Source organism: Protopterus annectens, chromosome 9.part0, assembly GCF_019279795.1.
Source record: "Protopterus annectens isolate FY-2018-M chromosome 9.part0, PAN1.0, whole genome shotgun sequence".
Lineage (NCBI taxonomy): Eukaryota > Metazoa > Chordata > Ceratodontiformes > Protopteridae > Protopterus > Protopterus annectens.
In genome coordinates, this window is record NC_056743.1 from 1204046448 (window position 1) to 1204062806 (window position 16359).

General features: G+C 40.7%; 1 protein-coding gene across 1 annotated transcript in view; it reads right to left on the minus strand.

Moving 5' to 3' along the window:
• Positions 1-3090: 3090 nt before the first annotated feature.
• The window catches only part of LOC122811940 (snaclec coagulation factor IX/factor X-binding protein subunit A-like), an 82567-nt gene continuing 69298 nt past the window's right edge, over positions 3091-16359 (minus strand). Inside the window, exons 5-6 of the mRNA XM_044084125.1 lie at positions 7029-7134; positions 3091-3720 (exon numbers count right to left, since the gene is read on the minus strand). Of these exons, the coding sequence (XP_043940060.1) occupies positions 3659-3720; positions 7029-7134 (168 nt within the window). The 3' untranslated portion in view covers positions 3091-3658. The remainder of the gene's footprint in view (positions 3721-7028; positions 7135-16359) is intronic.

A 16359-nucleotide genomic window follows, 5' to 3' on the forward strand; every position in this document is an offset into this window, starting at 1 on the left:
CAGTATGCACACTGAGAGATTTGAACAGTGTCTATGACAAATGGGGAGAAATAGCCAAGTAATGGGACACTGGAATTGCTGCGTGAGTGGGGTGGGGTGCTGCTTGGATGGAGGGGGTGGGGCTGCATGGGTGGAGGGGTGGGGCTGTATGGGCGGGGCTCTGGGTTTGCACCCCCTGCAAAAAATCCTGCGGGCTCTCTTGATGGGGAGATACCTCAAGATTGGAGACATGCACTTATTAAACCTATCTTTAAGAGAAAGGGAAGTTGGACAAACCCAGAGCCATACAGACTCTTAAGTCTACTTTCTTGTTGTGGAAAAATAATGGAGGAGGTAATACTGGATAAGTTATTGTCAGAACTGGATAGGTTGGGACTTGAAACCATATTATCAGCATGCATATGTTGAAAGTAGATTTATTACCACCTGTAACATGATGTTTTATAGCAATATAATTACAGCTATTAATGAAAAAATTGTGCTGTAATGTAATTTGTATATATTTAACTTCAGCATTTGACAGGGCCATATACAAAACACTGATCAATAAATTAGAACAACTAGGTATTGATGTATTCTTGATAAGATGGGTAGCTGCATGGCTTACAAATGGGACATGGCAAGTATCATACAGCAATTGGACAGGTATAATTCTTGGTTACAGTCAGGGTGTCCCACAGGGCTCTATCCTAGGCCCTTATTTGTTTAGATTGTATCTTTCAGACCTAACCTTTTCATCTGAGGTATTCTACAGTCTATATGCAGATGACAAACCAAGAACCAAACAGTGAAAACAAAACAGAAATACACACAGATGTGGTAGAAAGATGAAGGATGAAAAAGACAGGCAGCAATAAAATTCCAATGTTTATTAAAGGTATATGCAGATGGCCTGACCTGAAATTGGGTAAACTGATTGCAAGTGTTACAGATAAGACATGTCTGCTAATAAACTTTACTATATTGACCACTTGGGCACAGGAGAATAATATGCTAATAAATACATCAAAAACTAGGTATATGAGATTTGGGAGATGTAAATTGAAAGATGAATATTTAATATAGCACGCAATAATTGAAACTGTAGATTCATTTAAGGACCTGGGTATGTGGGTAGATCCAGCTATGAGTTTTTTTCTAATTATATCAGCCAATTGACTAATGATAGCTATAGAACTATAGGTTGTATAGAAAGATTTATAAAGTCTAGGAAATCAGAAATTATGCAGTTATTGTTTGTTAGTTACATTAGACCCAAACTTGCGTATGGAATAACAATATGGAAACCTTATAAAAAAACAGGCATGGGTAAACTGGAAAGAGTACAAGGAAATATAACAAGGGCATCCATGAATGTGAAAATGTAAGTTATTATGAAAGACTAAAATATCTGAACTTGTACAGTGTGTCTTATAGATATTTAAGAGGAGATCTTATTTGGGTATATAGGGCATTTAGAGACAACTATCTCTGGGAATGTTTGAGGTTATCAAAAAGTAGTAGAGAATTATCAGACAACATATGTAGAAGATTAAGTGTACTAATTGGTTCTCTGAGAGAGCAGCTGATGCACGGAACAGACTACCAAATTACATTAAAGTAAGTACTAGTTTAGGCACTTTTAAGAAGAGCCTGGACACATTATGGGGACAAGTGTTTTGGTATACTGGCAGGCTAGAAGGGCATTAATGCCCATGCTTGAAATATTTGTATGTATGCATGGATTTATATTATATCATCCAGTTTTCAGAAACTCATTTGGTTGAGACCATATAATCGAGTTTCCAAAAACTCGAAAGTAAAAAAAATCTACATTTTTGCAGTGGGACAAGTAAAGAACCCTATATGATATCCCATAGTTTCTGGGGATTCCATAATAAGTCAGTTTTTTTTCACTTCCAAAAGGCTGAGAGGAGGAGCATATATTTGCTCTCTTGTCCTGATGCATACTGACAGCCTTGGGTCAGCCCGAGGAGAAATAAGGTCTCCACCAAATTAACCACTTCTTAAGCTGCTTTGGTGTGGATCAGGAAATAAAGCCAGAATGCATGTGTACTTGATTGGCTAACTGTATTATGTTCTGCAATCAGGAGGCCTGGTAGCCTCTTTCTAATGTTCTTAAAAAGACTAACTTCTGGATGAGAGAAGCTACTTTAAGAAATGTTTATATTTGCCGTTTGTGCTGCAGTCACTTGTTTACCAGAGTGCACCTTCACAAAGCTTTATCTAGTCTTGAGCATTTTAGTATGTCTAGCTTCTTGTCTCAAACAGGGAATATATCCCATTAGTTGGACCCTCTGAATAAGCCCTCTCAAAGTAAAGTAACTGTGGCTCCTTAGCATGGATGCCCCTGCATGTTCTGGGCTTTTTTTTACCAGTTTATGTACTTCAAACTAAGGCATTTTAACAAAAAAAGACTTGTGTGCAACATACCATTTTAAAGGAAAACCTAATTTCATTTATGGAAGGTCAGCTGAGTTGACTGAGGTATGAGAAATAATATGCACAACAAATACCTTCCCAAATTTCTTGGAATAGCTTATATCACCCAAAAAGGTGAGTCCCGAGTATGTTTCACATCATTTTGGCTGGACCCACATAACAATTCCTTTTTGAAAATACTTGGATAGTGTGAGTTGTCACACACCACTGTCCCCATCACTTATAATTGTAGACCTGAAGGTATACATCGTATCTGGATTAACCATTGATTATCCAATAAAACAAATAAGAGGCTGGCTGTTAGGTTCTGAAAGGGAAATAAGAGAATATCTCTGAATATGCTGCATTTTGTATGGGTACCATTTGTGAATCATTAAAAGGATAATTTAGCCACTAACTTTTATTAGTGTCAAAACCATCACCTATCAATCTTCTGAGTTATTACTACAGGGGTTGTAGTAAATAATGCTTTATTATATGATACTCTGCTAAACTACATAGATTAGTACATATCTTATACACTGTTATGCTATACAGTACCATGCTCCACTATGTACTATATCTAGTATGATATACTCTGAAGCACTGAGCTGTGCAAGCAATGTACCCACTCTTGTCAATCAAAAACAGACACAAGACAACAGTATATACATGCTTAAAGTTTTATTGACAGTCAAAACTTACAGGTAAACATGCAGCAGAAACAAAAAGTACAATTTATCACCAAGAAAGTAAGGGCCAGGTTGAAGAGCTAGGGTATCAGCAAAGGATTAATAAAGTTGAAAATGGATCCAGTTATGGTTCAGTTCTGATGAAGTTCTGGCCATTGAAAAACAAAAGAGCTAAACTGATCTGACAAATATTTGGTTTGCCTTGTTCTGTTCTTTGCAGAGTGGTTTTTAAGTTAATAATCAGTGAATTGGCATTAAACACTTATGTGTGTATGTTGTGCTTACTCTTTTGTATTTATGATTTTGTGTTTGCCCAGTTGATAAAAGGTAGCATTCATTTTCATAAAATGGTAGAAGGGTTAAACTGTGTTATTTCCATTGCCTCAAACACTGGAGTATTAAGTATTATTTGGTAAGACTGATATTTAGCAAAAGGACCCCATAATGACATAAAGGCTGGTGGAGAAAGGGATGCAGACAATGAAATTGTATTAGGAAGCAAAACAAGTTAATGAAAGTAATAATTCTGTGTTCCTTCTAAGCTTTTAGCGACTGCAAGCAAAGGGTATTCTTGAACCGCAGTGGACATTCAGCCATTTTCCTCCAGCTGGAAAATAAATACAAAAGTAAAAGAATCAATTAACGCTAGAAGTACAAGTGACAAAGTTACTTCACAGGATCATGTACGGATTCCATGGGGCAACTAATGCAAATTTCACCAAGAAGCTGAAGCTATTTATCATACAACATATTCAAGCATCCTGCAGAGGTACTAAAGTCAAGCCTTATGTATATGTCATACTATAAAGATTTTGTAGAGAAGAAAATATATACTCTGAGGAAAAAGAAAATGTGTGGCTAGCATATAGACGTCTTTTAAACTGTATGCAATAATGCAAAATAACACACTTAAGAATTAGAAACCCATGCAACACGGGGTGGGGGGGGGCAGGATTAATTGAGAACAACACGAACAAGGGCTGTAGAATAGTCATAGCAGATGATTTAAAGTTAAGCCAGCAATCTGAGGTAGGACACAGATGTCTGACAGGAGGTTGTAGGGCACCGAAAGTAGTATTACTAGAAGAGAAAAGGGCATAATTATTTCTCTTTACATACAACTGCTAAGACCCTATTTCATCTGGTGTGTGCATTTCCAGTGACTTCATCTTTCCAAGAATGCAGTCAGACAGAACTCATTCAGTGGAGGGCAGTGGCACTTGGAGAGGTTCTAGCCAATGGAATTCAACCTGCCAGTGTTGAACTACCCATAGTGCAGTCAGTTTTTATAACAAACTGAAAGCATGTCATTTACAATGGTTAAAGGTAAGGGCTGTCCTATAAAATCTCATGATTCAGCATAAAATGTCCTGATGAAAATGTGATAAATTCATGACAGTTTTCTATGGCTACTCAGGGAATTTTAAAATATTAGTACAAACTCTGGCAAGATTAGATAAATTGTTTTTGCTGAAGGGCAGATTCCTGGTACTCCTATGGTGAGGACTGTGTCTGCCACTCCCCTGTGGCTTAAATATACCAGTTATAAAGTGTTATATCTTTGAGGACAAAGGAAGTACCCCTGAAGTGATACAACCTCAGCCTTCATATATAAGCAGTACTATAGTCAGCCAATAACTTGGGATTTCAGAAAGTTGCTGTTGCCAATCTGAGAGTCAATGTAAGTGCTTTTGGCAACCTGTCTTTAAACCTATGATATCCCTATTATATATGCTGTATACAGTCACTATCCAATGCAAACAAATGCATTTTCAATCCTTCCTCAGGTAGAGTAATACAAAGATTATGATGCCATTGTGGTCCATTATTATTGAAAATGCAACAGTTACAAGTATGCATTTATTTTTAATAGTGCAACCCACAACTTGGGAAACATATGTTATATCACCAATATTTTATTAGCTCTTCCTTCATAGCAACTCATAAATATAATAGATATTTAATAAGACACGGGTAAACTTCTCTTTGAAATCCTGACAAGGGTCTGTCTGCATGACAAAGCATTCAAAATGCAGAATTATACTGATATCTTTAGTTCTTTTTCCTCTGCCTTATACAGTGTATATAAAGTTTACACACACTTGTTAAAATGCCAGGTTTTTGTGATATAAAAAAATGAGACCACAATAAATCATTTCAAGACTTTTCCCACCTTTAATGTGGCTTATAACCTGTACATTTCAATTGAAGAACAAATCTGTTAGGGGAAAATATAAAAAATAAACATGCAATAAGCTGGTTGCATAAGTGTGCACACCCTTAAACTAATACTTTCTTGAAGCACCTTTTGGTTTAATTACAGCATTCAGTCTTCTTGGGTGCACACCTGCCATCAATTAGAGAGACTGATTAGCCCCAAATAAAGTTCAGCTGTCCTAGTAGGATTTTCCTGACATTTACTCAGTTACCTGCTACAGCAAAGCCATGGTTCTCAAAGCATCAAAGGGATCTCATTGTTGAAAGGTGTCAGTCAGGGGAAGGGTACAAAAAATGTTCCACAGCATTGGATATACTATGGAACACAGTAAAGACAGTCATCAAAAAGTGGAGAAAATATGGGACAACAGTGACGTTGCAAAAAGCTGGACGTCCCTCCAAAACTGATGAAAAGACAAGATGAAAACTGGTCAGGGAGGTTGCCAAGAGACCTACAGCAACACTGAAGGAGCTGCAGGAATTTCTGGCAAGTACTGGTTGTGTACTACATGTGGCAGCAGTCTCCCGTATTCTCCATATGTCTGGGCTATGAGGTAGGGTTGCAAGATAGAAGCCTTTTCTTACACAGAAAAACATTCAGGCCCAGCTAAAATTTGCAGAACAATACAGCGTCTAAATGTGTTATGGTCTGATGAGACCAACACTGAACTCTTTGGCCACACTTCCAAAAAGTATGTTTGGCGCAAAAGCAACACTTTGCATCACCAAAAGAAAATCAGCCCCACGGTGAAGCATGGTGGTGACAGTATCATGCCTTGGAGTTGCTTTTCTTCGGCTGGAACAGGGGCTTTAGTCAAGGTGGAAGGAATTGTGAGCAGTTCCAAATACCAGTCTCTTATGGCCCATAACCTTCAGGCATCTGCTAGAAAGCTGAAGATGAAGAGGAATTTCACCCTTCAACATGACAATGACACAAGCATATATCCAGATCAACAAAAGAATGGCCTCACCAGAAGAAAATTAAAAGTTTGGAATGGCCAGCCAGAGCCCTGACCTAAATCCAATAGAAAATCTGTGGGGTCACCCAAAGAGGGCTGTGCACAATAGATGCCCTCGCGATCTGACAGATTTGGAGCGCTTTTGCAACGAAGAGTGGACAGATATTTCCAAGTCAAGATGTGCCATGCTGATAGACTCCTATCCAAGAAGACTGAATGCTGTAATTAAATCAAAAGGTGCTTCAACAAAGTATTAGTTTAAGGGTGTGCACACATATGCAACCAGCGTATTGTTTTTTATTTTTATATTTTTTCCCCTAACAGATTTGTTTGTTTTTCATTTGAATTGTACAGGTTATAGGTCAGATTAAAGGTGGTAAAAGTTTTGACATGATTTATTGTGGTCTCATTTTTTTATATATCACAAAAACCTGGCATTTTAACAGAGGTGTGCAAACTTTTTATATCCACTGTGCATACATAATTTCTTTGCCATATATATATTTACATCTGTTTTACCATTTCTCATGTGCAGAAGGTGGTATATAGCTTTGGCAAGTGTAGGTTTTGTCTATGTCTGCTTTGGCTTTGTCATGCTGTTCAGCAATACACTGTCATATGGCACAGTCTCAAGATTTATTACTGTATGATGCTGTGCATTTGTTAAGTTATGCAAACCACTCAAAGCCTTGTCTAAATTTCCCTAGTAAGATGCAACAATAAGCTAGAATTCCCTTACCAGTGTGGTACATAGCAACACAATGGCCACGGCAAGGATATGGTCTTCCATTGTACCAGTTCTGATAGTTAAGGCAGGAGCCATCTGTCCATCTGTATCCACATCCCTGTACATGGAAATGATATAAAAATTCATTCAGACATCATGTATCTTTTAGTTGTATTTGTACATCCACACTTATACAGGCCAACTATCCTAAATCAAAATATACCCATCACATTTTTTGCGTGTCATAATGGTTACACAGCAGGAAACATGGCCATCGATTTGTTTTAAGAACATTCCTGTCTATATCTCATCTGCACAACTTCAGGATAAGTCTCCACAACTCCCTTGTCCCAGGTTAGCTCACATCCCTCACTTTATTAGCCAGAATCAATATCCTTGCCTAAATAGTTACTACTAGAATGTAATTCCCGAAATTTGCCACTCATTACCACGTTGCTATACTTAAGCTATGCAAGCAATGATGCCCAAAGGGTGGGCATTATAGAGAAATAGACCACCCAGGGTGTTCTGAGGCCTAATGGCACATTTGGAGGACTTTCTTACCCCTGGAAGGTCCATTATGCAACACCCACCCCAGAAAACATTATCACACTTAAAATATAAGCTGCTAAGTAACTTTGCATTTGTTTTATTGTTATTATATGTATATATTTTTAATATTTTAATGCAATAACATTTGAAATTTGGTATCAGATAGTTAATTGTTGTTGAATGAAGCATTTCACATCTAAAATATAAAAGTCAGGTTAGTATTTATTAATGTCTACTCAATACACAGACGCAATTATGCACACACACACACATACACACACACACACACACACACACACACACACACACACACACACACACCTCTGAAACACACAAACATTAATGCAGATGTACAGATAGACATATGCACTGACGGTTCTACCTCACTTAAACGACACGCCGGAACATCGACACGGAAATCGCGAGCCCCAGAAGATCGACAGCTCAGAAGACCGACGCGACGGGACCCAGAAGATCGACAGTGCAGAAGACCGACCCGACGGATGAAAGCACCGACGCAGAGGATGCCGACATGGGAAAAGGCTGTGTAAGTATGCGGTAGTGACGGACGTTAGGGTGCGAGTAAGGTAAGTGTGGATATTGACGGTCTCTGGGGATAGGGGTGGGTTAGGTGAGTTAGGGTTAGGGAGCGGGTCAGGTAAGTGTGCGATAGTGATTGTGTTTGGGTTAGGGGCGGGATAAGTGAGTTAGGGTTAGGGAGCGGGTCAGGTAAGTGTGCGTTAGTGATTGTGTTTGGGTTAGGGGCGGGATAAGTGAGTTAGGGTTAGGGAGCGGGCCAGGTAAGTGTGCGGTAGTGACGGACCTTAGGGTTAGGGTTTGGGTTAGGGTTGTAGGTAGTTGTGTATGTGAGGTTTAGTGTGGGTTTGTAGGGATTTTGGTGTGCTTGTGTTGTGTATGTGGTTTTTGGACGGGGAATGTGTTTTGTTTGTTGATTGTGGTGTGTGAAGTGTATGAGGTTTCGTGTTTGTGTACTGTCGGTTATTTCGTTGTCGGGCATGTGGGATTTCGTGTTTTTGTACTGTCGGTTATGTGGTTTCGGTGATTGCGTTGTCGGTGTTTTGGTGTTTCGTTTATGTGAGGTAGAACCGCACTGACACACGTATACACAGAAACTCAGAGTCACCCACCACCCCACACACATATATGCATATGCCCACACAAAAAATACATATTGACATAAACATATAAACACACACAGATTACAGACTGATGTAGGGACAGAGACACAGGAACACTTATACAGAGAAACTCACCCCCATCACATAGATACAGACACGCACACACACACACACACACACACACACACACACACACACACACACACACACCTCTGAAAATTTGATCCTATCACCTTTGTATGTTGGGTAAAACTGCCTGCTCTACTTTCATTCTTAACTGCCTTATAACACTAGTAACATTACTGGTAAGACTGACTTTTGGATTTAACTGTCTCATTCTACATATGGTGGTATTCCTTACTCTGTTCACACTTTTTGCTGTCACATTCATTTTTGTGTTTGGTTTTACAGTTGCTGCTGTAAAACAATTTTAGCTGGTAGTGCTGCACACAAAAGGCTGATTGATACAATGTGAAATTAAGTGGTGACTTTTACTACTGTTGTTCATTTTCATTCTTTTTTCTGAGCTGTACTTTGCTGACAGTCTTGCGGAGACAGAAAATGTACTGTTGGTGTTAATGCTGACCTGTCATCATATGCTGAAGAGGCCATTTTCATTGGAAGAAGTCTGCTGAATGACACTTTCAGTTAACCAAAAAGAAAGCATTTTTTTCAAGAGCACAGGCTCCCTCTGCAGCCCCATGTGGGGACAGCAAACTACCTGCACCTTCATTACGTATACATATATCTTTATCTTTATTTACAGCTATATCTATATCTATATCTATAGCTACATCTATCTATAGCCTACATCAATGGAGAAAGCGTGCAGGTACCTGAGAAGCCACTTTTGAGATTTTAAGTATTTTTTCTCTGTTTATTTGCTAAGTTTTTCTGCATAGCTGCCTAGCTTGAGCATTTTCTGGCTTGTTAAACTTGATTTCTGTATTAGTAGCTGTATTTAGAGCACAACCAAAAGCTGTTTGCTGAATTTCCTGTTTGCACTTAATTTTAAATCGTTTTTTTCTTAAAACTTGCATATTTTCTGTCCTTGACCTAGCACTCTTGTGTGGGGTCATTTACTGCACTGTTATAACTTGATATTACTTGTGAACCTCTGCTATCTCTGTAAAAAACAAAAACAAAAAAAAAACAAAAACAAAAAAATAAATAAAAAAAAATCTTGCTTTTTTCCCACTTTTCTGAGAGTTAAAAAAGTTAAGTTACAGGCTTGCTGTTCCTGAACTGTTTGAAAGTTTCTGTGAGGCCATTTTTGCTTGGGCTGAAGGAGGGTCTCTCTGTTGATCAGTGGCAGTGACTAACATTGAGCAGCTTCCTGCCCCGTAGAGGTGGTTACTGACTTGAAACTGTAGTTTTATTTTCCCTTTTGGGTCTATTCCTGCTTCTTTCCAGCCCCTGCTATCAAGCACGCTTTAACGTGCTTTAGCGCGATGTAGCGCGGAGTTGCCACTAGAGCAGCATCGGTCAGCGCCGGTTAAACAAGGTTAAACTCTTTCTGGCTCCAGAAAGTCTGTTCTTCAATTTTTCCCTTAGAACTGCTCTGTTAGGAACCTAAACAGTTTACACCTACACTAAAAAGTGCAGCACTTATTCCAAATAGCTTTTTCTTCTCAAAAAGCTCAGCACTTGTCTTATAAGCATATCCCTTGTCTTATAAGCATTCTCTTTGCAGGTTAAGCACTCCTATATTATACAAATCTCTCACTAGCAAAACCCCCAGGAGTGCCCACTTCCTGCTAAGCCCACTACTTTTCTGTCTCATACCAACTCATAATTCTTTCTAGCATGTCGAAGGGTCAGATGCTGGCGTCCTCTCCTGCCCAGTTGGTGAATCTGGGAATTCTGAGACAATGTTACAATTGCCTCATGTACACGGACAACCCTCTCCTCCTCCCACGTAACACTAACACTTGTGAGAGATGCAGCTATTTAGCCAGACTGGAGGCTGAGCTCTCTCAACTCAGGACTGGCAAGACCAGGCAGGAGGAGAAGGCAACTACACACACCACAATACCAGTCTCACATAACTCAACCACACCACTGAATCAAACACATAAACACACTAAGACATACTCGGAGGCTCTGAGTAAAAATTTACCTAAACAGCAGAGGCCTCCAAAGCAGACACCCAAGCAAATGCAAACTCAATACACCACACAAACAACACATAAACAACAAAATCAGTGTGCAAAGCAGTCACTGCCCTTAAGGCCAAATACAACACCATACATACTTGTCATAGGTGACACCATAGTCAGACACACTGATGTCCCACTCACCAGACTGAGTAAGGAGAAGGTCACAGTAAGCTGCCTGTCGGGCGCTAGAATCCGCCACATAACACAAGCACTCAGGTCTCTCAACAGCAGGTACAAGTACGACTCAGTCATTGTCCACGCTGGTGTCAACGACCTGAGATGTACCTCCTTGGACTACATGAAAAGAGACATTGAGGAGCTCTCTGATTATGTAGCCCAGGCAGGTATGACCCTGACCTTGAGCAGTATCCTACCTTCACCTAGAATGATGCCACAATACAGTGATAAGATGATCAGCTTTAATAATTGGCTTAAATTCTGGTGTCATTCAAAGGGGATCAATGTCTGTCTGCCTGGGATGACATGCTGGACAAGCCATGCTGCTTCGCAAGGGACGGCTTGCACCTGTCACCCCTAGGCTTCCGGATATTGGCAAAGGCTCTTGTCACCCCCATAGTGCCTTTTTTAGGCAAGGCTCAAATTCTAAACCTACCACCCTAGAACACAAAAAGTAAAAACTAAGGGTAATGCTGCTCAATGCCAGAAGTCTCAATCTCAAGATGCACGCACTCGAGGCCCTTCTCAGTATGGAGAACATCGATGTCTGTGCTGTGACAGAAACCTGGTTCAAGGCTCCTGAGAGCACCCCAGCACTAGCAGGTTTCACCTCATATCATGCGTTCTGGCCCCAAAATCTGGACAACACCAAGAAAGGAGGGGGGGTGTCCATATTCATAAAGGACACCCACACCTCAAGGTTGGTGGCAACGCATGATGCATCGGAGACCATCCAGGTGCAATTAACCATAGGCAAGACTGCTCTGCAATTTGTAGCATGTTACAGGCCACCCTCTCAAACTCAGGAACCTCACATGGCCTTCCTGAAAACAATGGAGGGATAAATGTATCTCCAAACACCATCATACTAGGTGACTTCAACTACCCTAATATAGACTGGGAACACTACTCAAGCCCAAACACTCTAGCCCAAAGGTTCCTGGAGTTCATAAACTCAAATGCCATGGAACAACTAGTCACCATCCCCACAAGAGGAGAAAACATACTTGATCTCATCATCACGAACATGGGATCACAATGTTCAACACCAGAAGTATACCCCTCACTGGTGAGATCAGATCATAAACTAATCTCGCTGGAGGTCCTCATCCGCCCCACCTGAAATAAAAAGACCACAGTGAAAAACTTCTCAAAAGCCGACTTCACACTTCTAAAAACTAGTGTGGTCTCCTTTAAGGCCCCTGAGCCAGTGGTAAACATTACTCAAACCGCTGAATCACTTACAAATGCCTTCTACCAGCACCTACAGGACTGCATGGATCAGGCAATCCCAAACAATACTAAGACTCTTTGTACCAAAGGCAAGCGTCCAGTCTGGTGGACCCCAGCCATAAACAAGCTCTACAACAAAAGGAGGAAGCTACTACAAGATAGAGCAAAATCCTTGAAAGGTAAGACACCTTTGATCATTATAAGTAAAAAACTAAGAGCTCTCATAAAATCATCCAAGGCAAATTTTGAGAGAAAAATCGCAAGGACTCAAAAGACAATCATAAGGCCTTCTTTAGCTATGTTAGAAACCTAGGAGGAAACTCCCAGATATGCTCAGAATTAGTTCAAAATGATGTGAAGATTACGGAACCTACACACATTGCCAACATACTGGCTGACAGGTTCAGTGCAAACTTCTCCCCCCCCCACCCCCAAACGGAGAGATATCTATACCAGAGGATTGTAGCCCCCCAAACATCTCCAACGCCCAGGTGAGAACTGCTCTCCAAAGCAAAAACACAGCATCCATGGGACCGGATGGTGTCCCCGGCTGTGTGCTCCATGAACTCAATGAGGAATTAAACCCGCAGTTAGGACAGCTGTTTAATCTTAGCCTCACCTCAGGATACATACCCAAGGAGTGGCGCACGGCGACTGTGGTCCCACTTCACAAGGGCGGTGCCTCCACCGACCCTGGAAATTACCGTCCCATTAGCTTGACAAGCCTTATCTGCAAAGCCATGAAAGGATCATAATGGAACTCATAAATAAAGACATAGGGAACTTGCAGACTTTGGATCCAACCCAGTTTGGCTTTGTCAAAGGCAGATCCTGCCTCTTAAACTTGGTTGACTTTTTCGAGACAGTCACTAAGGCCATTGATGAGGAAAGGCAGTCCATACAGCCTACCTCGACCTGGCAAAGGCCTTTGACACAATACCCCACTCAGGTATCATCGAAAAACTCATCAGCTTGAATGTAAACCCATACATCACAAGGTGGGTTGCAAACTGGCTAAGTGACAGAACCCACAGGGTCAGAGTTGCTGGAGCCATGTCAGACTCAAAGCCTGTCACAAGTGGTGTCCCACAGGGCTCAGTCCTGGGTCCACTCTTGTTCGGCATCTACTTTTCTGAAGTACAAGCAAACACAGGAGGGTTATGGCTGACAAAGTTTGCAGATGACTGCAAACTGGGCCATAGTCGAAAACACATCTGACACAGATATCCTTCAGAAGGGCCTCACAGAAATGGATAACTGGTGCCAGAGCCATGGCCTAAAGTTAAATGCCAAGAAATGCATAGTCATACCCTTCGGGAAAAACAAGGTTACCCCTAGCTACCATATAGGTGGCAATCCACTGAGCACAGAAGAAGTCATCAGGGATCTGGGGACCCAGGTTGACAGTAGCCTTTCGTTTGACACTCATGTTGCTAAAGTAGTTAGGAAAACCTTCTACATTGCCCACCTGATCATGAAGGGATTCACATCTAGATCAAGGGAGGTCATCGTCACCCTGTACTCATCACTCATTAGACCTATGATTGAGTACAATGCCCCATTCGAAATGTATCTGACCCGACACCTGCAGCAGCTGGAAAGGCCCCAAAAGTTCCTCACCAAAAGGATAAAGGGTCTCAAAAATATGTCTTATGCTGCCCGACTGAAAGAACTCCAGCTCTATTCAGTCTCATACCGCTTGCTCAGAGGTGACCTGTGCTTGACATATAAGGCCATGTCAAACCCTGATTTGATGAATATGCTTCACCTCAAAAATCTAGATCCCTCAGAACCACAAGGGCAGGAGACTTAAACCTTGACACGGTTATTAATAGAACGTGCTGGAGGGACAGATTCATCACCCAGAGACTCCCTATGCTGTGGAACAAAATCCCGGTACATGTGAGGCAGAGCACCTCGCTGGCCTTGTTCAAGAGGAATCTTGACCAATGGATGGGGGATCGCAGATATACCCCAGGGATTACTTCAGTGTCACTGCTTGACAGAGGCACAGCAAAATAATAGGCATAGTTTTATTCAAACTAAAGGGGTGGCGAAAGCCAAATAACTATGGGCTAGGCTTATAAATGCCCTTGGGCAGATAGCCTAGTATGAACCTATGAACCTATGAACCTATGGAAATAGGAAACACAAAGGATTATTGACAATGAAAAAGTAACGATCACATGGTATCATCCCTTGCCAGTAGCTAGGAAGGTAAAATCAAATCAACAGGATATTGTAGTTCAGGAGAAGGTAAACGCAATGGTATCTGAATTACTCTATGCAGTGACAAGAGCATCTTACAAAGTAAAAGGCATACATTTGTAAATATCAGGACATTCAAGCAGAATTTACAACAATGTGGAATAAGGATACACAGATAGTTCAAGAAGCAGTAGGAGGAGGAGCCAATGAGCTAATAAAAAACGATCTTCAAACATATTTACAGATGCTACCAGTACAAGTATCCCTCTATGAACTGCAGGAACAGACAATTCCAGGTACACTGCAAGTGCTGAAGAGAGCACTCTTGGCAGACATTGAAAACTGAAGCAAAACTGATTTCTTGAATTTAATTATACCGACTTAGGAATGGGATCCATTCCTATCAACACAATTAAAAAAAGCTAAACATTTGGAGAAATTAAACAAGGAGAAGGCCTAAAGTCAGGTTCACTTACATTGGCTTTTTTTCTGATGAGCTGGGATGCATGGAAAGTCCTTGACCGGCTGTCAAATTCTGTATTAGAAGAGGTGTAACCGCATGCTGTTCTTACTCCTGGGTTTGTCCCAAAATCAGGAGCCTCCCTTCAACTTTTAATTTAGGAGCAAAAAAAAACAAAAAACACTCCTGTCCTCAGAGGTGAGAAGACAAAATGCTATAGCTTCTCAAAAAGCAGCTGCTACTGTTAGTGCTACATACGCTTCTGTTCTGATCAAGAAACAAAGACACAGAGCTCTAAAGCACTTTTGACACAAATACAATACTGTATTGCCAGCATTCATTTCTAAATGCTATTAATTCACTGAAGATCAACTGGGATCTGCCAACTGCACCTCTTAACACTTTGCATCCATGGTAGATCCCCCCTTTCCCCCACCCTCTAGCTATGCGTATGTAGGCTGTGGTAGACTGAGAAGGTGCATACCAGTTCTCCTCCTCCATTCTTCCCTCAGAGGAACCTCTTCCTCTCTTATCTCATACTATCCAGCTTACACCTGCATGCATCCCCTGCTACCTTCCTTCAGGTATTGCATTGCTTTCTAGCTTAAGTCACTTGGCATTCTAACCTTTAGCATACTTTATTGGACTTGTAACATTGCATGCCTTACAGTCCTAACACTTAGAAATAATACTACATAAGTACAATTCACCTATGAGAATATAAAACAGTGAAACCTTAATCACCTCTGCCTCATGAAGGATATTAAAACAGTTATAGCAAATTTAGCCAGAATAAGGAATAAATATGCCCTTTCTGAAGCACAGCTTCAGCTTCATAACTCCCAACATAGTCTGAGTCACAGAATCCAAGATCAGATATTACGATTTCATTTCATTCTTCTTTCAATTCAGAGGCAGTACAAATGTTCTCAGAATCAGTAGCCTGGTACAGAGTGACTGTAGTTATTCATTAAAAATAAGTTTACTGTTTCCCTACCCCTCCCAGCACCATCAAGCCTAAGGCTGTACTCCTAGGTTTTATACACCCCAACATCCCCCGATCCTTGATTGTTCATTCAGAATACCCTCCAACATAACCTTTCTTTGATGAAACCCTTCAACTTCTCATGAAGTAAACCTAGACAGTAACTCATTTGTAGCTCTGGGGAGTGAGAGAATCAGTTGAGGTGATGCATGTACAGTGGTGGGAGCTAACCTTTTTACAACTGCCGGTCAAAGTCTCTACTGGGGTCGATTGCTTAGTTCAATATCAGAGAATAGATAGCTCTCAACTGTCCAGAGTTTCAAAGAATGTCCAGATTTTTGACTCATATTCTTGGTCTATTCCTCATAAAATTTGGGATTTTCTGGTAAATCACTGAGGACTGAAGTCACTAAATAATGGCATATATTTG